The sequence below is a fragment of the Manacus vitellinus genome, unplaced genomic scaffold (genome assembly GCF_001715985.3).
Source record: "Manacus vitellinus isolate BGI_N305 unplaced genomic scaffold, ASM171598v3 scaffold_1_pilon, whole genome shotgun sequence".
NCBI lineage: Eukaryota > Metazoa > Chordata > Aves > Passeriformes > Pipridae > Manacus > Manacus vitellinus.
The window spans coordinates 46,663,271-46,688,679 of record NW_021939396.1 but is presented as its reverse complement, the minus strand read 5'-3'; the positions used below and the strand labels follow the sequence as shown (position 1 = coordinate 46,688,679).

The following is a 25,409-nucleotide window of genomic DNA, read 5'->3' as shown; positions in this document are numbered from 1 at the left end:
CACCCTCCATGCAGAGGTCAAACTACAACAGCAAGAGCCCTTCTCAAATCTCCAAACCATGTTTTTAAGTGGTTGTACTAATACAAATGGAGGTCTGGGGATTGCAGGGAGGAGAACCATAGAAGTATACACAAGAGGATGAAGTTTGAGGTGTCCCTTGGAATACATTTCCCAAATCTGCCTCCCCAGCAGCTGGGCAGCTGCCAGCTCACTGGAGTGAAGCTGACAGGAGGCTTTTGAAGGGAGGTGTAGAGGCTGCTGCTGCTGAATGACAGGTTTTTCTCCCTGAAGTTTCAGAAGGCCAATCTGATGGTACTTGCTGAGGCTGAGAAGGAAGGACACTATGTGCCGGGGGAATTACTTTCTTTAGTCTTCTCTGTTATAATGAAGAGAAGTAAAATGTATAAAGCAGACACTGCTATGGGGAGACAAAAAAGTCACGTACAGATCTAATAACTAGAATTTTCAGTCCTCAAAATTTTGTCCCTATCTTGAGTCTGATGGAAACCTAATGTTTTAGCTTCAAGTGCTTTTATACAAGGGAAAGGGGGAGAACCAAAACTAAATTGATAGAGGTTTTGAGGTGGATTATCTCCTGCTGGAGTCACTGAGAAGCAAGTACTTTTGTGGATCTGGGACATAAATTCTCTCCAGATCTGACGACATTAAGATTGTCAGCATCTTTGCTAGTGACATGAATGCAGGCACAGTTTTACCTGTTTTCATGGCCAAGAGTAGGGGAATGGAGTGGACCAGAGCTTGCTTTTCTAGACCAGCAGAGTAGCTGTGAGAGCAGACATAGCCAGGTGAAAGTAATGTGAGGAAAGCTACACTGCAAGTCAGGAGCTGAAGGAGGTGCTGAGCATCTTACCTGCTGGCATCCCTTGGCCCCCAGCATCTCTTGGTGTTACAGCCCAAAGTCATCAAACCCTACACAGGGTTTATTGGTGGCTAAGAGGAGTGATGTAATGATGCAGGTTGTCCTGCACCTGTGAGAACACTTGTAACAGTGTTATTACCTCTGTTCTTAAATTAAGAAACACGCACAGAGAAATTATCATTATAGGCTGATCTGCAGAGGCAGGTAGCACCTACAGTATCCAGTAACACAGAAAATGTTGTCTGAATGTTTGGCTTTGATGATGTCTTTATGACATACAAAGCCACTGTGTGATGCACAGGTTAGAGGCAAGGCAGTTCAAGTGCTAATGCTCGTACTGCAGGTTTGGTTTGTGCTGTTGCTATTCCTTTTTTCAATGTATTGGAAACCTTCATGCCTAAAGGGTATTCACGATATGAATTTTTATGCTGAACAAAAATCTTGGTAACCTGTGCAACAAGCATGCTGTTACCACACAGAGATTTTTGCAGTAACGTTTACAAACAAAACACGTGCATGAGGAGATGCAGCAGTGACTACTGAACATGTTTTTACCATTGTGGAGAGATACTTGTGCTTTAAAAAAATTGTTTCTCCTCTCCTTTTTCACTGTTCACCAATGTTATACAATGGATCATGCTGACACCCCAATATTTTTTAGTAATACTTGCAAATTTGAAGAATCATATGTAATGTTATGCTAATACTATTCTTCAAGTTCTTCTTTCTTCTTTAAATATAACATTGCAGAAGATGAAAGAGCTACTTTATGAAGGCTATTGAAACCAGATTTCTGGCTCAGCATCCATTTCATATCTTCCTTGCTGCAGATGAGAATTAACCCCCATCTAGTTCTGCAGATGGGCAGAAAATTGGAGGTAGTGACCTCCCATTTTTATCAGAGGTACACACCTTGTGCATCCCCTGAACTGCTGTGGCACACACCTCCTTTGTCAGAGGTTGGTTGTCACAGTGGAAGCTCGCAGCAAGTGGAGTTAAGCCTTGATACTGTTCCTCTTCCAGGACAGGGGAAGATGCCTCAGGTCAACAGCAAGTAGCTGCCCCATCACACACACACTCAGCACAGGCATATACACCCGCATGCTGACCTGCTTGGGGCCCTCAGAGGGGATTTGTGTCACGGCAAACCAAAGAGTGAAGCCGTTTGCCAATGGATTAAACAAGACTTGAAGGAATTATTCATTTGGAAATGGGCTCCAGATGGTTTGAGGTGAATTGGATTTCAGCCCTTTGAGACAGGAGCTGGGGATCAGACACAGCAGATATTAGCCTTTTAGCCATTAGGCAGGTCATGCTCCGGGCACTCAAGTCCCTAAAGAGGAACTGTTACAGCCAGACTCTCCAGGAAGGTGTCTGCAGGTTTCTGCCCACCCCACTCCCCAGCATGATCTGTGCAAGGGCACTCACACAAGGACACTCACACAAGGACTCACCGTGTGACCCCAGCCAGAATGGAGAAGGACCAGGTTCAGCTTTGCCTCCAGACATATATCCTGGGCAGGGAAGAAGGGAACCCATTCTCCATTATTTGTGTCATCTTGAAGCTTCTCTAGGCACCACTTCTCCATCAACTTCCAAGGAGATGGTACAAGTCTGGCAGTTCTCACAGATGTTGTCATAATTGCTCCCTGTGGCCTGCAGGACATGGTGGCCTGCAAAAATGCTCTGCCTATGCTTGCAGCCAAGTGAGAACAGTCCAATTCTCATTAGTATTTTAAGGTGCCTAAACAATTTCAAAAAAAAAAAGGTGATAGAAATGTCGCTGTCACTGTCAGAGGTGTTTTATCAAGGAGGAAGAAGGTACCGAGTTGTCTTTCCCCCCCAAGAATGTCAATGGCAAAAGCATTCACAGATTGAAATCGTACCTATTCTGTTGATATTTTTTGTGATGTAAGAACCTTTTAAGAGCTTCCACGTTCCTGTGAAGTCCTGTCCAGAAGATGAATCTGGAGGACCTGGGGGGGAGGAGGAAAGCTGGTGGTGTCACCAAAATGCAACATTGCAGCATGGTTAGTCTTACATTGAACTCTCAGCCACCAGGCTAACAGTGACTGACTGATGGCAGGGCTGGAGGTGGGGAGCTACAGGACGGAAAACTCAGAGCCTCAGATAGTGCACATCCTTATAAAAATGGCCAATTCACCTCATCTTTTATTCTTCATGGCATTGAATTCATTAAGGAGTTAGAAACGTATCTGCAGCAGGCATAGCTGCTGAATATTGCTGCCTTGACAAAAATATAGGTATTCATCTGACGAAACTTGCCTCCAGCTATGGGAAATAATGCAGTATGAGTAATCAGATGGATTGAAGCCCAGGAAGCAGACCGTTCTTCTGAAGGAAAGTAGCAAGTCGTTAGATAGAAAGAATTTGTGTCCTTCTCAAAAATGCTACTAACTAGCTTCATCTAGTTTCTAAATATAAGTCACTGCTGAATTTAACTTTGAATTTAACTGAGTGCTGGCCAGAACAATAATGAGTTCAATGATGCCAGGAGTGAGAGGTTTTCAGTACTGTCACTTCAGATAACATCTAACCACAATGATCAGTTAGTTCCTAGACCTGGCATTTCCAACAGCCTTCTTTACCTAAACTGTGCAACCTTTGTTCATCTTTAGTGTTAAACTGGGTACGAAGGTCGTATGCAAAATATGGCAAAAAAAAGAAACATTTAGGTGAGGTTGTCTTGCACCCCTGACACACCCCTGCCATCAGCTATTTGACAGGTCAGTGAGTGTGGAAAACAGGGCAATATTTACAGGAGAAATCAGAGCATCTAAATTGCCATATGGATAGTAGCAATAAGCAGACAGCAGACAGACATACTCTGTTATGTCCTTCAGATTTGTTACCAAGTTCCTTGCTGTTCTTCCCCAACAGATTTTGTATGTGAGGCAGTTTTGATTAAGTCATCAATCTTTAGTTCTCTTCCTGAGCATTTATCATTCTCTAGTCCTATCATTCTTTTAGCCTTCTCACGAATTGAACAAAAAAAGAAAACCAAGCATGTATTAGCTTTACAGAAAGACACAGAAATCTGAGGGCTTTTTTCCCTCAATGGGACATTTCAAAACTAATCATCTCATGTACGAATTTTATAGAGCCACCATTGCTCATTCTTTTGAATTGCCCTGTTCCCTTTAATTGAAGTTAATCAATGAATCTTCCTAATACTTTTACTCTGTGTTGGGCAAAACATCAGGAAAAGAGGTGTGCTGACATCTAAATATCTTTGGAGAGAGAAAAAGGAAACTGGCCCATTATGGCCATCTTTCCAGGAACTTTTCTACACCCCTCCCCTCTAAACTGCAGCTGGAGTTGTTCTGGCAACACTAATGGCATTAGGCTCTGAAAGCTCTTGATCAATTATAGCAGGCAGTTTCAGGCAGTGGGAAATCTGCTGCTGGTTAGACTGGCAGTGCATCTTTTCCAGAGCTGTCATTTCCCTTGTCCTTGTAAACAGAGATTATAAGTAGAAATTATTTACAGTGACGGATGAGAACAGCATCTTTTCTTGGTGTCTCCTGAACTGCTTTTGCTTTTAGAATAAATCTTAAGAGTCAGGAATCACTAAGCATAAAATATAGGTACGGAAGGCTGACATCTCTATATAACAATTATCAGATTCCTTTTTTCAGTAAGCAGAAGGCTTTTTCATGTATCTAGAAATCTATTTAATATTTCATGGACTCCTAAATTATTCACAGGTTAGAGTGCTCAACTGTTACTGTCATTTAAAGAGCAAGTGCCCAGCAGGAGTCTCGCATGGGACTTTGTAGATCACGTCAAAGCATAACATTTGGTTCATAAAAGAAATGTTATAGTTCCAAAGGTAACAGCATCCAATTTATATTCTGTTAATCCTGGCCTGGCTAATAAAAGACATGATGAGATTTCTTGTTTTGATCCTTATCTATTTGCTCAGTAAAACTTTTCACCATCCGACAACAAATCTGGGATCCCAAGTCACCTGGTGTTCTTCCAAGAAAATCTTTGAACTCTGTTAGAGTGAGAAACTTTTCGTTTTTTCCTTTTTAAGGAAAGTACCCAGTCTGACCACTTGAGACTCTACGTCAGTCACACTACCAAGTCCAGAGACTTTAATTGCTGGGACTGACGCCCCTTCACAACGGGCAGCTCCAGTGATCCGACAGGTGTCCCACTTCACTCCCTAAACTCACCACATGCACACTCAGTCAGACCACAGCTCCCTACCGGTTCAACCCCAGATTTCCCTTAGCAGAGCCCGAGATGTCTCTTTCCATAAAGCCATTTACTCATGGCTCAGTAACACAGAAACAGCTCAAGCTGGTGCCACCGAGAAGCACCCCCAGCAAAGGAACTTCAGGGTCTCCCTGAGCAAAAGTCTCCCTCTACCTCCTCTTCAGCTCCTTCCCCCTTCTCTGTGTCCATCCACCTCGCTGTCTTCATCTCCTTTGTTATCCAATAGGTCGGCAATTCCCGGCTCCTGCTGTGTCTCTCAGTGTCCACTCTCTTACCTGGCATCACCCATCTTCATGCCCTTTGTTGTCACAAAGGTTGGTTGTTCATGGCCTCTTGTCTTGGGCTCCCATCTGGAGTCAGTCTGCATTTCAATCTGCATCTCAATCTCAGCTACCTGGACCAGATGTATTCCTCAACATTCTGCAGTCCTGAATAACTAAAATAATATGCTTAATTTCAAGTGTAATTTATAACACTCCTCAGCTTTCTGGAAATGGTATGCATGAAGAGAATATCTAGAGCTTGACATTGATGTAAATCAGAGTAACTCCCTAAACTTTGACAGCAACTGGGATCTAGTTTTTTGCCTCCTAAAGAAATGTTATCCCCAATCCTCTCATTTCCTCAAGCTTTCCCTGCTCAAAGTGAAGGTAGTAAAAGTTCCCATGATTTATTTTTACTTTTCTATGTCTGCTTGAATCCCTTGAAAAGTTTGTTAAAAAGCACTTTTGGAAATAAAACAGGAAAATGAAAACTGAGGAAGAGGAGGAAGGAAGTTTTCTTCCCTTTAAAACCTCTTTGGCAAGGACCATCTTTCCTACTCTGCATTTTCTAAGCACCGTTTACTCCTGTATTTTGGTTCGTGCAATTCCCCAGTCCCATCAGTAATCTAAATAACTTAAACACAGTGAAAGTTTGGCTGGTTTTTATACAAAGTGCCTGTCTTCTGTATGCTCCTCCCTTTCGGGGCCCCTCGGCTGTAGTGCCATGCGAGTGCATGTGTCCTGAAGAACTTGGTGGCAGTGTTTGGCCACACTGGTGCAGTGGCTGTACCCAAACAACCATCCCAACTCATCCCTAGGCATGACTTGCCGTTTGGAGAGGGCTAGGTGAAGTCATCCCCCAGGTATTTCCTAGCTGTTGCTCTTGGGATTTTGGGGGTGTGGGGAGGAAGCAGTTGTGCTGGAGCTCTACTCAACAGCAGGGTGGCAACCCTGGGGCTTGCTCTCCCAGCAAGAGCTTTGCTGAGGGGTCCGTGAACTCTTTTGTCTTTAATAGGAGGGAGAAAAAAAATCAAGGCCTGACCTGCAAAAACTTGGCTAGCTTGCTGTTGATCACATGATAGGGAACTCAAAAAGGATACAGTAAAATAGCATAGGAGTTCCATATTAGATGTTCACTGAGGTCTTTTATGAGTGAGAGGAGGATGTGTATAAGCCAGGATGAGCCTTTCCATTTTTGTGCTCATAAGAAACTGCACATTGTTTGGTGCTGACTTTCCTCAGGAGAGGAAGTTTAATTCTCTGTTTTATGGACACATTTCTCCCCAAAGAGTAATATTTTATTACTCCATTTTATAACACAAGCAATCATATACTACCTAGAAATATAGAACATATGTGGAGGAGGGGAAGACCCCAAGTAACCTTTGCAAAACACCTAGGATGAGGGAGAATGACTGCAATGTTGTTCACAGGGTCCTGAAAGGAGAGTCTTCTTTAGAAATATCAGTATACAGAAATGGAGGCATTAGTGTCCATCTATCTTCAGCTGATGTCGAGGAATGATCCCCATGTGTGCTCGCACATGTCAGCTGACCCTGCTCCTTGCTTCCAGAGCACTGATTTCTTTTCAGTCCCCAGAACTGCTCTTTAATTTTTAAAGCTGTTGTGCTGACTCTTCAAAGGTTGATGGATTTCCATTTGATGAATTACAAAGTTATCTATAATTGCATGGAAAAATTTCTCTGTGACTTGTTTTCAAAGTTGTAACAGCATTATTTCTTGCTCTGTGTCTGTAAGGTCTTGAACGGAAGGAAACTAAACTGTTCTGCTTTCAGGTTATTCAGATACTTGTTTTCATTTTTGGGTTCAGGGGCTTCTTCAGGTTGTGCATTTGTTTCACAGATAACACCTGCTGAAATGGTTACTATTTGGCATTTATCTCTATGAGAAATAGTTCTCTTAAGCACTTTCTGAGCAAGAACGGAGAGGCTAATACCATGACTCTCACAGAGGGTTATTTTTGTATAATTATTTGTCCAGCCCCTCAGTAACATGATATCAGGAAACGAGAATGATAATATGACACTATGCTAAGTGAACTCTAATGAAGAAACTGTGTTGGGATTAGTAACTTGATACAGTCTTTTCCTTTGTTCCTGAAGCATGTTTTCCAGCACACAAACGTGTTGGATTTTTCCAGCAGTAGGGTACGTGATTTACTGGGGACTCAGGATTGCCATGTTTCAGAGAAATAAAATGTGTGGTAGGTTGGAAAGACAAGGAAACACGGTGTGCAGAGACACAGCAGGATATAGCCCAGCCCTGCAACTGGATGAAGAGCCTGCAGGGTTTCTCCCTGCCTCAGCTCTCCCGCACAGATTTTTAAGCACATAGTTGGACCTCAGCGGAAATCAGCCAGGAAAATATTGCAAGATAAATAGTCTGGATTTGTACGCAGCTGCCATTTGTGGAGCACAAATTTGCTCAGTCTTTTTTACCTCAGCTCGCATTTTAATCATGAGAATAAAGCATGGGATACAGCCTGCTTGTCTCAGGGATCTCATTTATGTTCAAGTGTAAGATGCTGGGTGGGTTCGTCCTTTCAAAGTAGATCCCCAAGTTTCCATTCCAGGGTGATGGAAAAGCGGGTTTCTCCTGACAGCCTCCACCAGGAGGACTTTGGGCACTCTCCTGTGCTTGGAGGAGGAGAAATCCCTCCCGGAGGCTTTCATGGAGGCTTTCACAGGAAATTACCTTTGTCTCGTGTAGGGGAGCGCGAGGTATGTGGCCTGGGAGCATCTGTCTGCTGGATACATGGCAGTTAAATGTTCAGTTAAATGTTCAAGCTGGATTGTTGTATCTCACTTGAAGTGTTTATGACTTCCAGTTCCTTCCCAGCAACAGGTTCTGTCAGGGGTGCCTGACAGATGGGGAACCTTGCTGTGCACCATAGGTGGGGTATGAGCTGCAACCTGTAATATGTTTTAGACAACACAAGTGCTTTTATAGGAAAAGTTGCCTGGTCTGTGCTTTGCGTTGGCATGTTTGGATTAATGCTGCACCTTATTTCAGCACTGGGTAGTGGAAGGTGAACCAGGCATGTGTATTGAGATATTTCTGTTCTTGTTTCTGTTTCCCAGGGATATGAAGCTGGATGGTGGACGCCAGTGCCATTCTACTGGAGTGTGTCTGAAAGAGATAATTGGTCTTGAAGGTGTGGAGCTTGGAGCAGATGGGAAGGTGGGGATGCTTCAGTTCCTACTCCCTTTAATTTTATGTTATAAGGGAAAAAATGGCTTAACTAATAATGAGCAGAAATATAAATTATAACTAGCACTGTAACACAGTAGTTAAAGTGCAGTATGTGCAACTGTAAATAAGCTTAGCAAAAATTCATGAGGACTGCCAAGCTGTCAATGCAAACAACTCTGCATCCTTGAAGAAATTTGCCTCTGGCAACATCTAAATCTCCAAAGCATTACTGAATTACACAGCCTTCCCCTGGCTCTAGCAGGAGGTATCACTGCAGAGTATATTGTCAGGAGTTTGAAAATAATTTCTGGTAAGAGTTGTAAGCTGTAATTCTGTTTGCTTTCAATTGTATTTAATAAAATTTTGCTTAACAATATGTTTTTCCAAAGAGCAGGAAAATAGTAGCACAAATCTGATGAGTCTTTCAAAATCCAAGAGTTCATTCACTTGAATAGAATAAGTAATTATGAATCTTTAGGGAAGTGATCCATTTTAAAGAAATATGTAGTGGAGAGACAGTTTTAATCATAAAAGAAAACATTTCTTGCTGAAAGCCTGATTTACTGTCTACAGTTCAGTTTACCCAGTCTGCTGTCATATATGCATTTAAAGGTCCTAGGTCAATGCTGCTACACATGGTGTGCTCACCTAACCAGGTGTCAGGCCAGACCACAGGCTGTAAATTCTTGAGGTCAATCTGCCTGCTTATAAATAAATGAAAGCTCACGTTTTATTTGATACCTGTTCTGACCTCCTCATAAACCAGTCTAGAGTCTGAGACTCATTTTTTTTCTTCAATACAATGTTATTTTTGGAAAATAAGCGGACAAGAAGCAAGGCATAGCCTATTCCTGGCCAAGGGTACAAGCAGAGAATCAGTGCGCTCTAAAAATAATTTTGTCACAAGTCACTCATTCATGCTTAGTCCATGTTTGGGGGTAGTAAATGATCTCCTACAACCATTACTGTGAACTGGAGCTCACTTGTTACACCGATAAGATTCTACCAGATGAAGTCCTAAAGAAGAAAAATAGCAGAGAAAGTGCTTAAATTAACAACCTTCAAGTGGTATGCCTCTGGCATCTGTGTGCTGAGGGACCCATATAGATGATGATAGTTAGTAAAGAAGCTGCTGAAATCTGCTACAGAGAAGGCCCACTGAAAAAAACCTGACCAAACTGACATATTTTTAAATCTGACCCTTGAGTAGGATTTTGTAAATCCAGTGTATTAGAGGTTGTGTGTGTGTGTTTGTTTTGCTGAAGAATTAATGCCTTTGCAAAAGCATTTTTTTGCATGGATAAACTGACTGCACTGAAGCAAATGTAGGTGACTGGTGTTTATTCATCTGTGCCTAACTACTAAATCCAGAAAATCCTCCATTAATTTGGCTTCTCTTTCTTCCAATTGGAATGCACCAAAGGCATCCCACTGCGGCCGAGCTGGGCTGAAAGTAACTGTCTGTCTGTTCTGAATTTGTTTTAGACGGTTTCTTATACACAGTTCCTATTTCCCACCAATGCTCTGGGAACTCGGAGAAACACGATAGATTCCACCTCATCTTTCTCCCAATTTCGCAATGCAAGCCATCGTAGCCTTTCTTTGGCAAGAGCTAACAGCACCCAGGGGAGCATCGATGCAGGTAACTTCTCAAGAAGCTTGTTTTAATATCTGTGGGTACACTGATGATGGGCAGTTATTGTGAAGGATGGGCACACGTCTTAGTACCAGTTTTAGCTTAAATTAAGCAAAATATAGTCTCATGTTGTGGGTGGAACACAGTTCATTCCGTATTTGTTTAGCAAAGCTTGCTTATGGGCGATGGAAAGTTAAGTAAACAAGCGTGTTTGTCGTATTGACAGCTCCTGATGGCACTCAGTGTGCCTCCTCCTGTCATCACCATCGTTTGTTCCTCCTGCATCAGGCTTATTGTTACCTTCCTTTGCTATGGAAAATTTACAGTGGCAACACAGTAGTCATAAGCTGAAGGTGTAAATTCCACTTGTGACCTTTATTAGGCTGGAATGGGTTGTGTTTACAAAACTGGACACAAAACATAAGCCAAAGCACTATATGCTTAAGATATTTTGGCATGATAAATGAAACAAATCAAGACATTTGCATAAACAGATGAAAACTTGTTGCCAGGAATAAAAGTCATTGTGGAACTTTATATAATTTTGCAGTTGTCTAAGCCCTAAGTTCACATTTACCAGGTAATTCAAAAGCTGCACGCCCTCTACATCTTTGCAAATCACATTAGAATAGAAATATTTAGAGTTTTCAGCATTTAGAGCAATTTTTCATCTCTGTCAAAAATCTTGAACAAAGACAGTATTGTGCAATATCTGTAAACTTGTTTACCACTTCTGTTAAGTCTAGAGATTTCTTGATGTAATGAATTCCTTTCTTATGTTTACTGTTGTTTTATAGGTAGTGACCTGGGAGACTTTGTTGAATATGACCCAAATCTTTTAGATGATCCCCAATGGCCATGTGGCAAACATAAGCGGGTTTTAATATTTCCTTCCTATATGGTAAGTGATTTAGTGTAGCTCAGATAAATTTTGGTAACAAAACTTTGAAGGTTGAGGTTGCATTTGGCTGTATTTTAAGAAGATTATTATTATTTTTAATCTAGTAATAACAGCTGTTTGGAATGCTTTGTTCTAAATGACAGTTACTTACCAGGACATGTTAAAACAAACTCGTGGAGGTATTACAAAAGTAAATGCGTTTATTACCACTGTATTTCATAAACGCTTTAGATGAAAGGCTTGTTCAAACAATGCGTTCATTCTCTCGCGTTCAGAGGAACATTTATACTTCCTCGAATTGGCTTCTATTACAAAATAGGAGGATGCCCATTGGGGTTTCTCTGAAGTCATGAAGCTGCGCTGTGTTTTGATGCTTATCATTCACTCCTCCGAACAGCTTTTTTTCCCAGGTATTAATTTCACCATGGGATAGTCCTTCCTTTAATTCCAGCAATTACGAGTAGAGCCTGTATATTTCTCACTGTATTCAAACCCTTAACGATACAGACACATAACTGGTCCTTGCTCTATGCTCTAACTCAGTGTTTTCTGTGGTGAGACACTTCTGTAGCCTTTTCTTGGTTGCATCACACCTGTAGACTTCAGTGTGCTATTTTGGCAGGACTGCTGCAAGATGCAGTGCAGTCATACACATGCGAGCATGTATCTGTCTGGATTATCCAGAGCAGTAGTAGGCAGTAGAGAAAAGATTCTTGGTTTTTTCCCTGAAGCACTGACCTAGTACTCTTATCTACTGACATCTAAAGTGTTGTCCATGTTCTTGCTTAACTTGGAGCAGAAGATATTATTTAAGAAACTACTAATGTATGTAAAGATACGGTCTTTCTATGTTCTCGTCTGCCCTCCACTCTGGGGGTAATTTTGCTCTTGAGTGCTCCTTCTTCAAAATGAATTTTAAGTGTTTCATGTAGATTGAAGATTATCGCTGTGCTAGCAGGAGTGTTCAGCCTGTTGTACACAGAGGCTTAATTGAGCTCCAAGGTTGTGTTTATGCTAGATTTTCAAATGGGAAGTCCAGAATGTCCTCTGCTTACTTTCAGCCAGTTTTCCTTTAAGGGTTGGCAAGTTATTTTTTGCCTGGCAGCCCACAAAGTGACAACCTTTTCTGGCAGCTACATCTGTGTGGGAAAATATTTGTCAGGTTTTGATGTGGTTACTGTCATACACAGGGAACTGTCTACCCTCAAAGAGAAAGACATTGTTAGCCAACATCCAAAGTGAACATAGCTCTAGCAGTCATGGTTGTGTTTCTGACCTTCCTCAAGCTGCTAATGTGCACCAGGCAGTATGAGTCCTGTAGCATCACCTGGGATCTGTGATCCCTTTTCAGCTTGGTGTCGTGATGGAGGTGGTTGGGTGAGTCAAAATAGGGCAGCCAGGATAGCGTCCTGCAGGGGAGATCTCCACCCAGAAGTGGTTCTTCAATACCCTTCTTTTCCATTTGCTGGTTGACTACAGCATTTTGAGGTCTATATTTGTATTTTTATTGCAAAATGGAGCTGACAGGGAATTTTCATTGTGACAGAGGTATGATTAAATACTTTAAAGGTGAAAAATGGACTTCAAGGGCAATTGTTAAAATCAGTGTCATCATTTATCTAGAATATATCTGCATTGACAGAGATCTCCCTGCTTTTTCTTTTTCTCTAGGTGTTAATTACTGCTGTGTCTGGAAAAATGTCTTATTTGACATTCTGGGGAGGGGGCGTTGCCTGAATTTGCCTTCCAGATATCACTTCTTCAGCACTGCCTGAGGGTCCATGCACTCCCATCTCCCTCTCTGAAGGCAGGCATTAATCTAAAAAAGGGCTGAAGAACATTAAGTGAGATGTTTCTTTTGTTAGTGGGAATCACAGGAATGTGCCAAGAGCTCTCTTGTTCTAGGATTTCGCCTGCCTGTGGTTAAAGCAGCATAGCTGTGATGCCACATAGGAGCTTTGCAAGAAGCTAAAAAGTGGGTGGTTGTTCCTCAGTGTTCACCTGAAAGATTTCCTTAGCAGCTGGTGTTTCCTTCAGCCAAGAAAAGGGAGAAAAGGTAGTGCAGGAGTGTCCTGGGAGCTTGCAGGTAAATAGGATTTTTCAACTCAGGCAAGGAGGACTTGTGCATAGAACTGGCAAATATAAGGCCATATTGGCTACGTAGGAGACTTTACTCACATCCATTTTAGACTTTCCTGACTCAACTGGCATTCCCTCCCCCTGCAGTTCACATCAGTGTTAGCAGCAATTTCAAGTCATTTTCTTCCCCAAATATAAAAATCGGCGTATGCTGCAATTAAAGCAAATTGCAGTCTGGGGCCATCGAGAAGCCTGTGGTTTTTTCCTGACCGTGCACAGCCATTGTGGTAGTGACAGACCTCAGCCAAATGACCGCAGAACTGTAGAGCTGCTGAACAGAGACTGAGAGCAGCCGCTGGTCCCGAGCGGAACACAGCTGTAATTACTGCCTCTCTCAAGCCCCGGAGCAGCTGAGGGCGTCTCTGATGTCAGCACCCAACATTTTGTTGTGCGTGGAGAGCTGCAGCTTGTAATTAAAGTTTTGTTACTTGGCCGGGATTTAGCATTAATGCTTGACAGCTGCAAGCTTGTAGATACTCCCCTCACCCCTCCTTATGGATGTCAGAGCAATTAATGGGGGGAAGGTGTGCGAGAGGAGTGGATGCTGGGCTGCGGCACTGACTGCGGGATAGAGCTACACGCACTGATATTACTCCCCTGAGCCTGGCTCGTGCTTGGCAGGCCAGGATTTCTCCGCTGGGAAAGCTCTGTTGAGGTGTGTGTGAATGCTGCATCAGTAAACACTGCAGGCTTTATCCTGAGGCATAAGATGGACAAAATGTGTGGTCCGGTGTGGATTTCACTCAGAAATTTGTGCAACTGGCACTCGATGTGCTCCATTTTTGTGGAGCCCGAGTTTATCATCACTGATATTGACTTTATAGTCTTTTAATTTTACTGAGCTGAATTAGTCCAGACTTGCAGATGAGCTTTAACTGCAAGTCCTCAGCCGTTTTAAAGGAGGAGCTGAGCTTTCTCCTTGAAGACAGCTGTGGGGAAGAAGAAGTGCTTACAGTTTGGTCTTTTTTTTTTTTTTTTTGTAGTGAAATTCCTGGCGAGAAAACGTATACACTTCCCTGTCGCATTTCTAAGAGTAATACCCACAAATTGCCTGTCAGGGAACAATTCTAAAAGTATTCTTCATTTCCCAACACAAACTCTACAGTTTCTATTAATTGTATTAGTTGTATTTAAACTCTGGTGTTCACTGGAGATATTATTTAATTTTGTGTTGTCTTTGTAGGAGTCTGTAATGTCTACCACAATATAAATAGTAAGAGGTAGAAAAATTTCATTCTGAGGGGTGGGGGGGAGGAGGGAAGCATCATGTCATGGTTAACAGATGTCTTCCTGGCTGATACTGCTAAAACAGGAATTCTTTCGGATCCTTAAATCTCTCTAGAATAGGAACTTTATCTACCCAACGGAGCAGTAATTTCTTTCCTAGAATATCATGTTGACTAGGAAATGTACAGAATCATCAATGTCTCCCTAGTCTCCCTGCATTCTTTCCAGCAGAAACTCCTTCTGTGCAGAAGTAGAAAACTCACTGTCAACAGCTGACTCCGCAGTCCTGCTTTTGTTGGTAACACAGAAACACAGAAGCATGTCAGCTGGCCACTGTGCACTGCAAAACTTGCAGCAAAAGAAGAAAAGCCCAGATGAGTTGTACCTGGACTTTGAGTGATCCTTCTGTAATAACATCCCTGAAATATCCGTCTATCTGTGCCCATGGGATAGATGTGGAACTAGGTTTGGATACTGAACTATAATTTCAGTGCATTGTTTTAATTATATAAAAATAAATTGACATCTCTACACCACTAATAAAAAAAGCATGTCACAGAAGTCTGCAGTGCTGTCTGTCAGTCTGCATTTGCTAGGTACTGCATCAAGCACAAGCCAGGCTGTGTTATTAAATATTAGTCCTCCAGTGTGATTTTAAAATTAGAACTGCTTGCTGTCCTGGCCATTTGGTCTAACAAAAGCCCTGCATGATGACATAATGCATTTGGTCTCTCACTCCCCCATTCTGTCTTTCACAAGGAGCATCAAGGTCAAGAGGACTCTACTACTGCCAATGTCCTTTGGTGCTGTCACCCTATTCTTCGAGCCACTTCCATAGCTGTAAATTAAGTATCTCCAGACTGCTTTTTTATCAGCTGCTGACCTTGTACCCAAAAGTCTCAGGGAGCAGAGTATTGCAGTAGTGGTAGATAATAATATTTAAACCCTGTGCTCTATGCATTTGATGCTATATTTGTCTGAGACTCCAATAAGCAACTATTTTGTAACAGTGACACACTGTATTAATTGAGAGTAATTCCAGTGTGTTAACAGTATAAAATAAACTGGCATCCTTTCATGTACTTAATTTCAAAGAGGCAGTTTTGAGATTATTTGCTTTGTGAAATTTGAAATCTTTCAGTTTAAGATCCTTGAATGTTAATAACTTTCTAACAACAAAAACATCTTATTTTAGTCTATCTTTAAATTATAATAAGCAGTCTGTCCCATTTTCCATCACAGTTTTAAGCCTCTGCTCTATCAGGATTTCCCATATTTATGCATCTTCAGCAATAAGTATATGAATTAGGTTACTGGCAGTTAATAGGTACGTAGCTGGTCATCTATGGTGTTTGTTAAGGTAGCCTGGCATTGCACAGTCATTGACTTCTTTTCACTTCTTGTTTGGCTGAGAAGTTACCACTGACCTACCAAAAGTCTGTTTCAGGTATCAGTCTTCTGTCTGGTCTCAGTAAAGTAGATTTATCAGGGGTACACAGTACTGACAGCTGAAGAGAGCCTGTCATATATCTTTCATTTTATTCACCTATTTTATTCTGGTTTTATCCTTCTTAAGCAGGAGGTAGAGGCATCCAAGGCTAGATCATCTTTTACTGGTTGTGTGCCAAAGTAGGATTTATTTTCAACAATATTTCATCCTGCCAGTCTTTCTAGCCATTTCAGGCATCCTCTCTCCTCTCATATTTATGAAACTATATATACAGCTTTCCTATGAGAAAGCAGCTGCTTGAAAACGCTTGTGAATAACACACAAGCTAAGCTCCAAGTTCAAAACTGCCAGCCATGCAGAAAGCGTGCAGAGTACAGGCTTGGGCTGAAGCATTCATCATGCTGTCCAGGCATCTGTCAGCTACCATATATCAAGGTTTTCATTAGTCTTGTGCAATTTCCATCACCAAACTAAAATATACATACAGAGATTTGTATACAGAGAATGTGAACAGAGCCCACGAAGGAGTATTGCTGAATACTGAAGTGTGTTTTGTGCAAATAAGCTGTGAGAAACAAGACAGACGGTTGTGGATGACAGAAGTTAGAAACATTGGAGATTACAGTATGAGAGAGACAGTTTGGTAGTTCCCAGTGCCTTGCTCTTGTGTCTGACAGTTCTGAGAATACAGAGTGCTTGCCTGGTAGGGAATAATATTATGTATAAGAAAGTATGTTTGGATAAAAAAAAAAAAAAGCTGTGCTCCTTTTAGGGAACTATTTGCAAACCCTTCACAAAATTTGGAGCATCAGTGTTGAACAGTGCTCCGACGGACAATACCAGACTCATCCTGGACAGGCAGTCATGTATTCTCCTCCACCCGGGACCTTTGTTTAGGCAGGCAACTCAAGTGCAACAACATGGCCTAAAACAGAGAAGAGAAGTGTAAATGCTGAGCAGAGAGAAGGCAGAGAAGGATAACGTTGGGTCTAAGCCCTGCCCTGTCAGATCCCAGCTGGTTTTTGTGGGTCACTGGGCCATCCCAGAGGTTTCCTCTGCTCCATTCTTCATGGGCAAGGGCAGCAGCAAGGGGTTGCTGCTCAGTGCCAAGCCATTTGCGGGATGCATGAGGTGCCCTGGGCTGGAGCCCGACTGGGGATTGGGATTTCTCTGTAGACTTGTGAGTGCTGTGCCCCAGCCAGGGCATGAATAGCAAGAGGGGTGCTCAGGTTCCTGGTCAGAAACAGTTTTAGGAGGTAGCTGATCTGATCACTCAACAGATACTGATTCAACATTGCTTTTAAATTACCTCTCAACTATACTCTTTAGGTGTTTTTTGCTGCCTGCCTTTCTGGTGGGCAGGGTCCCGCATGCATAGGATGCATTTCTATAGGCACCAGCTGGGCAAGCAGCAACCTATTATTGCTCAAAGTCCAGCTTCTTCAGCAGCTACGAAGGAAAAAAAATCAAGGCGGGGGGGAAAAACTTGCACAAATCCTTTTCTTGAGAATAAGGGCAGTTAGCTGAGTTCTCCAGCATGGCACTGACAAGATGAGGCAGTCGCCTTAGAGCCAGTGTGTTCAAACATGTTGCCATTATCCTGTTACATGAATCAAAACCAGCACACACCAGCTTTCATCTGGATTTCATTATTGTGATTTATGTCGTAGAGACTGTTGTCTTGCAGGAAGCAGCAGTATTCAGAGTTGGAGGGGGGAGATTCTTATCAACAGGACAAAACTGGCAAATCTCTGTGTTTAAAAATAGCTGTACTTCTTTACCATTTTCAGTTTTAAGCTGCCTGCTTAGTCTCCAGCGTCTGAGTGCTTTGCTTTAAATGAAAATTTTTAAAAGAGCTTTTCTCCTTCTAAAGAGAATTTAGCTGAATTCTGGCAAATCTCCCACAGTCTAGAGAAGTCCCAGGTAAAACAAGTCGGTGCCTGCAGAGCAGCCACAGGAAAAGGTGCACCCCGGGGGGCTGCTGCTGCTGCTGTGAGGCTCACTCCTCCTCCTCTGCACAATTGCCCCCAGAGCTGGGGTAACCCTGGCACCTACTTGTTAGAAGTGAAAGCAACTGCAACTTGCTGTCTGGCATAACTTCTGTGCAGCCTGTCAGCTGAGCCTGGAGGATGGACAGGACCTCCATCCACTGCTGTGCCCTTTCTGCTGAGAGGTGGTTTTTGTCATGCAGGTGAGGTTCCTGTGTGTTGCATTCTCCTTCTGGGCAAGAGAAGAAGATAACCTGGAGAGAGCCAAAGACAAGTCTTCCAGAAAAACACATGATCACTTTGAGGGAGATAATTAAGATGAAACTACAGAGCTTGGGAGCTCCGTGGTAATGAAGAACAAACAATAGGCATTTAGGTTTGTAGTGAAGCATGAAATAAGCTGTCAGGTAGCTTTGCACAGTAACACTGAGCTCACTGTTTCTAGGATTGCCCAAGACAACCAAAAGTTGTCTGGTAGTAACTGAAATCATCTTTGGATTTAATAGTGTGTAACCTCTATGTGCTTAGTTTCTCTTGACTCTGTAAGCAAGAGCAGCGTGGCCTGATGTTTCTGTACCTCGAGTAGCAGATGGCACCGGTCTGAATTATATGTGGCTTGTTTCAGTGCCCTCTTATAGCAGTACCAAGAGGAACCCTCTTAACACATAAAATTCCCAGCATATCTGTACATCAGAAGCACCCAGCTTCTTGATGATCCTTTGACAACAATGCTGAGGAGTAGGCAGGCAGGCAGTGATGTTCCAGGGAAAGAAAGGAAAGGAGGAGTTGGTAAGATCTTAATTCTTCTGCTTCAGAGGGCTGAGCCGTGCCAGGTGAGATGAAGCACGTGAGAAGCTCTCTGCAGTGAAAAGCCACGGTGTGTGCATACATCCTTCCAACCTCAGCAGGAGGAAGTTTTCCTCCCTGTCTTTTCCTCTCTTTGTTTTTTTCAGGTGTGGTAGCAAATTGCCTGCCTGAGCATCAAGGCTGCATATGAATTTCTAACCTCAATGGCACTTCACTATCTGTCCAGACACGCGCTCACGTTCATCCGTACACATGCAGAGCAGCAGGGGTGGCTGAACATGTGGCTTTCTCCTATTTGATGATTTCCTATAAGGGGCAGCTTTCCTTAATAGTGCTGAATTTCCTTAATAAATTATTCCCTTTACTGAGCAAAATTTGGACTAGTGCTTAACACCTCAGTGTGTTGGAGGGGGCTCACACAAGCATTTATACTTAAAACAACTTTAGGCGACTGTTGTGTGTGACATGCCCAGGAGAATTATCTGGCAGGACATAGTGGGGAGCAATTTATCTGACAGATGATGCTTCTCTCACTGCAAATCAGGTAGCAGAATGGCCCACATTTTAAAACGTGTATATGAACATAACAACACCCCGTGCCAAGAAGTTGGTTTTTTCCTATTGCACTACGTTTACCTCAGATACTGCTGTGTGCTATTCAGGGGAAACACATTCCTATAATTATCCATTATTTCAGTACCACAGCTCCTAAATAAAGTGCAGGAAAAGTGAGGTATGTTTTACTCCCCTTCGTGCTTATTTTGGAACCAGAGAACAACATGACTGGATAAAAGGAATTGTCTGCTTTCTGTCTAGAGCTGTGGCACTTTCCTTCCCCAGCCCTTCCATATACTATGGGTAAAGTATATGAATATTTATGAAAAAAAAATGAAAACATATGCAGTCAGTCTGTTTGGCTGATTTAGATTCCCATGAGGATATGTTACAGCAAAGCTCCATGTTCTATAAAGGCATAACATGCAGCAAGAGTTTTTGCATGTCTCTTTCCACCTCTTGTTGTTACTAAAGGAACAACAGAAGTGTTGAGCACCATAGATGAGGGCACTGGCATTGCAGTATTGGTCTGGAGAACCCTCTGCAACATGGGGATATTCCTTAGGTTGTAACAAAAAGGAATAGGAAGCTCAAAAGAAATAGGTTGTACACTTTGAATGTTGTCCTAACTCTTTTGCCCACTGTCTAATTAACAACAGCATTATTGTCTTGCACTCCACTGAAGTGACCTTAGCCATGTGGGCTAATTACCTATTTTATCACAAATGTATGCTATGGCAGTCAAGAATTTGTACCAGCATTTTCTTTGAAGAATCAATTTGAGAGAACCTTAATATGTCTCAGAACCTCATGGAGATATGCACACCAGCTCTGGTCATCAAAACAGTTATTATGATGATTTTTTGTTGTTTTTCAAGACTTTTCAGGTAGGTTTCCTCCACCCACATTTATCTTAAACTCACTCTTCAAGGATGCTAATGAGGTGTGTATTGTTCAAGAATTATGTTGAAGGTCACTTGTTTTGATGGAGCAGTCACAAATTGTTGCCTTAATTCAGATCTTATTTTCCTATCTCCTGAAAGCATCGGGACTGACTAGCACCTGTTTGGTATTCCTTGCTTCTGGGAACTGAGTGATCTTGTTTTTTACAAACTGAAAGAGTAATTCTCTTTTGACGTGTATTACAGACCACAGTCATAGACTACGTGAAGCCATCAGATCTCAAGAAGGACATGAATGAGACCTTTAAGGAGAAGTTCCCTCACATCAAGCTAACCCTCAGTAAAATAAGAAGGTACGTTTCAAAGCTCAGTAAGGCTGCAACGTGACACAGCTGTCTCACATTTCAGTGCAATTCCTGCTGTACATGAGGGGAAGCAGAGCACTGATAGATCTTCCAGGAGCAGTGACCAGCAGAGGTGCAGAGTAAATCAGATGATTGCTTTGGTCAGTGGGCTGAGTAAACAGGATAGAGGAATGTACAAACATGCACCAATCAGGTGTCAAATGGGAAATCTAAGGGATGAAGATGAGAGCTGGGCATGCACTATACTAAAATACCCAGAAAAATAACACAACAGAGTCTCTAAGCTTATGGCACTTAGCTTAAAAGAGACTGAGGAAAGAGAAGTGCTTTTATGCCTTGTGGAGAAAGCATCGTCAGAAGCAAAACAAGTGGACAGCTTCACAGCAAAGTTGTAATATTTCATCTGTTTCCAGTGTAGCAGGGTAGGCATACTGCTCCACTGAAGTAATGACAATTTACTTTGACCCTAGTGACCAGAAGGAAACTTGAGCCATGTTGCTTTGTAACCAGACAGTGCTGCAGTACATGGAAAGACTGGCAGTTTGTATTTGACCAACCATAACCAGCAGCAAAGCTGCATATAGAGCACCAGTAATAAACCTGTTGTTACTAAACAAATTGTATGCAGCATAAGACCTCTGATGAAATATCATAACTAAAAATGTCAAAGCTTTTCAGTTACTTTTCTAGTGGAGGGGAAGGGTGAGATGGTGAGATCAAAACGTGCCATGAAATGAGCCCACAAGACAGAGCATAAAGATATCTGCCCAGTAAATTATTATTATTTTCCCCTCCATTTGACTAAGCAGGAATCTCCAAAAAGATGACAGGGTGAAATGCGAAACGCTTTAAAACTCAGTTCACATCATACTTGTCTGGTCTCTTTACTCAGCTTGAAGAGAGAAATGCGCAAGCTTGCTCAAGAAGAATGTGGTTTTGAAGAGCCCACAGTGGCCATGGCCTTTGTCTACTTTGAGAAGCTCGCTCTCAAGGGGAAGCTGAACAAGCAGAATAGAAAGCTTTGTGCTGGAGCTTGTGTTCTTTTAGCAGCCAAAATTGGCAGTGACCTCAGAAAACATGAAGTCAAGCATCTTATAGATGTACGTATCCATAGGTTTCCAATGTTTCTTCTACATGAAGTGCCAAGTGTGGTCTATGCAAGCCTGCTTGCCAGTGGACTTGCTCTCCTTTAGGTTTCCAGATGTACGGCCAGCTAAATGTACTTTTTGTTACATGTTTTTGTGGCAGTAGTAGTGATCATTGTCACTGCAGAGGCATGGGAAGCTTGTTTGATGTGATAGAAGGCCCTGGTGTCAGATTCTGTGAGGTCTGAGAGGTATCTGACCACTCTTCTGTCAATAGAAGTCAAAAGTGAACCCTCAGGAAATTCATTTTGCTTTTAATTATGTTTTCGAGAGTGTCAGTAAGGACTCTCCTTTGAGAGGTAAATGCAGATACTAATTTCAGATGGTGTTTAGTAGACATCTGTATTTCTATCATCATGTTCAGCTTTTGGGCAAAAAAACATAAAGAGGTGTTCCCACTGGGACACCTCATTCCAGCTGCTTTTTGTGCAGTAAGGTGGGTTTTTTTGTAGAGTAAGTCTTCCACTTACTCTGTATGAAAGAGTTAACATAGGGGAGTGTTATTCCATAATCCTTTGGAAGCACTGAGATACTGATCTGATTTAGTGCTGTAGAAAGTTAGGCAGGTAGCTGGGTATGTGGCCATAACCAACTCACTTAATGGAAGATACATGAGAACTTGGATGGGGGACAGGGCTGGACTCGTGCCATTCTCCCACAGTCACAGAGCTGGGTCAACAACCAGCTTGTTAGAAAGTCCTCTGAATAACCACCAAAAAAACCCAAGCCAGTGGGAGTTGGAAGAATCTGGCTTCTCTTGCTATCCTGAAACATTGGTCCATCCATAGGACACACTGAGCTTTTGAGTAGGCTCAGTGGACAGAGAAGTAGCAAGCCACAGAGATCATGAGAAGAGGATGAGGGGTGGAAATATCCCTGAATAGCTAGTTGCCTACTTGTAGCATCCAAATCCAACAAATACAGCAGAGCACATGGGAGGTTTAGTACATTACAGCAGAAAACCCACTATAAAACCCATCTCATCCCCCTTGAGGACAGTAGTTTCTATTACTCACTGTTCTTATGGTTGTTGCAGATGACACCTCCTGCCTCTGAGGTATTAAGACCAAGTGTATTTAATTGTGGCTAAAAATAATGTCCCCAATAGGGTGTTGTAGCACAGTCTAATGTTGGAAATTGGTGATTTCAAGCAACGCAGGAAATTTGTGGACAGTTACAAGATGCATGCCTTCCATTACACAAGTGATTTTGATGTTTGCATGAAGCCAGGAGTTTCCTGTTCCTGCAGTGGTAATCACTGTGATCATTAGAGGACGTATCTTCTGGAAGTGGAATGAGTAAAATGACAAATGTGTCAGAAATAGCATGGCTGGCTGAGCTTTGTGAGTTCACCTTCACAGTAAGGAATCAGTACATCCAGTTCACCCTGCTCGGAGTTGCTAAACCTAGAGCTATGCAAGTCGATCAGGACAGAAGTTTAATGACAGCAGCATGCATGTTTTGAAAAGCACTAGAAAGGCAAATCCTCATTCATTTTGTTTAATTTATTTTTTTCCCTCGGCTGTGGTTGCAGAAACTGGAAGAGAAGTTCCGGCTGAACAGGCGAGAGCTGATCGCCTTCGAGTTCCCAGTGCTGGTGGCCTTGGAGTTTGCTCTCCACCTTCCTGAGCACGAAGTGATGCCTCACTACAGACGCTTGGTGCAGAACTCCTAGCGCTGGCTGCCCTGCGGGGAAGGGGCTACCGACTGTTCCAGCTTGGCTCTCCTGAGCCACAGTTACTACTGGAAATGCAAAATCAGACTCCTTACAGTTCACTCTCTCTCTCTCCCCACGTATAGGAAACACTGCATCAACGTAAGACTCTCAGCTTTGACAAATTTACGTATCATTGCTTTCTCAAAGCAAGCGAAGACTGAGCTGTTGGTAAATGGTTCACATGCTGAAACTGAGTGGTGACTGACCCTACCTGTAGGGACTACAGCTATAAAAGTAGGCAAAATTTAGAAGGGCAGCCTCCATGACCACCCCTCTCTGCATCACACAAACCCTGGAAGCCCACTGAGTGCATTCTCATAGCGCTTTTTCTACAGACCTGCTGCAAATTCCAAGAGGACTTCTTGAAGTGAAAAAGCTTTTAGAAGATATCTTCACTGTGTCAAAAAGAATGTGCCAATCTATTTTTGTATCAGCAATTGAAAGTGCACTTTTTCCTGTGGGGTGTTTGTGTGTGTATCTGTGTGTGTGTGCGTGTGCGACACCAAACTGATCTCAGTCCCGGTGGTTGGCTTAGCTGTTTCCAAGTGTATCAGTTACTGATGGTGAAGATCAAGGTGACCTTACACATTTACTTCTTGAAAAACATAACTACTGGAAAAGTGGTAAATGGGATCATTTTTGGACACTTGGTTTTTTTATTCTCTGATCTTTCCAATATTGTACCTTTGAAAGCATTACACTACTACTACTACTGCGAGAGAAGGATCAGCAACTGACCTTAAGTTTTCAATCATGTTTGTGGTAAAGATGGAAGCATTAGTATAAGATTTCCATGTCATGTTTTTTAAAAATATCTTGTGTTAAGCCACATGCATATTTTTAACCTTCGCACTTTTCCCACTGTGGAGATGGTTAGACTTGCACTCTGTAGTGTTGTATTTCTGTGCTCTATGTTAGAGTGCGTAATAAGCACATTTATTGTGCTCTATCTTAAAACAGTGTTTTATTAAAAAAAAAAAAAGAGTAGGGCTCAGCATTATAACAGGTGTCTTAAGGCTCCAACAGCAGGGGCATCAGCCGTTAAAGTTTTGGGTTTTTAATTAGAATTGACTGTGCAAAACCTAAAATCTGTGCCCATTGAAGTTAGAGACGCAGCTCCTTTAGACATTTCAGTACTGGAGTTTTACAGTAAAACTTCTTACAGCTTCCCTGGTTCTGACTGGACACTTGAGGGCTTCATCCAAGCTCCCAATGCTACATACACACTAAGCTAGTGCCATGCTTACAGACATTGTTCAATTGCTGTTATCATGTGGGATTACACCCCTATCCAATCTTCTCCTGTGCTGGTTCACTTAACAAGCCTTGCCCTAACATGCCCCACATGGATCCACTAAAATCAAATTATTACATTCATGGTAATTATATAAAATAATGATCTCAACTGTGAGATTTTAGCTGAAGCCTTACCTCTCTTAGTTTGAGAGTGCTTGCTCAGAGTACAGAAAGGGCTTGTGAGAAGAACGTAGAGAAGTGGGACATACCAGAGGATGTAAACACACTAATGCTTACTTTCTTTTGCTCTTACTTAAATCAGTTTTATTATTTCCTTCAGTTAGGCCAGGACATATCCGGTTTCTTTACCAACTTTGATTCCTTTAAATCCTATTATTAAAAAAAAGCCTGTATGTGATTGCTGTACAGGATCTGGAAAGGTTGCACATGTCAGGACAAATGGGAATTTGTTTGATGCTGTTGCTCTCCCCCCATTTTATAGGGGAGAGTGACTATGCTAGCTTACAGTTATTATTAATACTTATCTGATTACTGATATAGATACATTCCAACAGGTTTGGGGAGGACGGGGTAAAGAGAAAAGTGTGCACTTAAACCTTCCCAGTGTAATGCCCCATGTCGCTGCAACCCGCGCATCACTTGGCCAGCTGCAAAGTGAGGGGAGGGGGGCCCTTGACAGCACTCTTACTCCCTCCTTCTCCTCCTCCTCCTCCTTCTCC

At 42.3% G+C, this 25,409-nt stretch overlaps 1 protein-coding gene across 1 annotated transcript in view; it reads left to right on the top strand.

The window, feature by feature from the left end:
* The window catches only part of CABLES1 (Cdk5 and Abl enzyme substrate 1), a 54,614-nt gene extending 29,760 nt beyond the window's left edge, over positions 1-24,854 (top strand). The window contains exons 5-10 of the mRNA XM_029959407.1: positions 8,490-8,589; positions 10,087-10,243; positions 11,035-11,138; positions 20,453-20,559; positions 21,464-21,671; positions 23,251-24,854. Coding sequence (XP_029815267.1) covers positions 8,490-8,589; positions 10,087-10,243; positions 11,035-11,138; positions 20,453-20,559; positions 21,464-21,671; positions 23,251-23,391 — 817 coding nt within the window. The 3' untranslated portion in view covers positions 23,392-24,854. The remainder of the gene's footprint in view (positions 1-8,489; positions 8,590-10,086; positions 10,244-11,034; positions 11,139-20,452; positions 20,560-21,463; positions 21,672-23,250) is intronic.
* Positions 24,855-25,409: the final 555 nt, after the last annotated feature.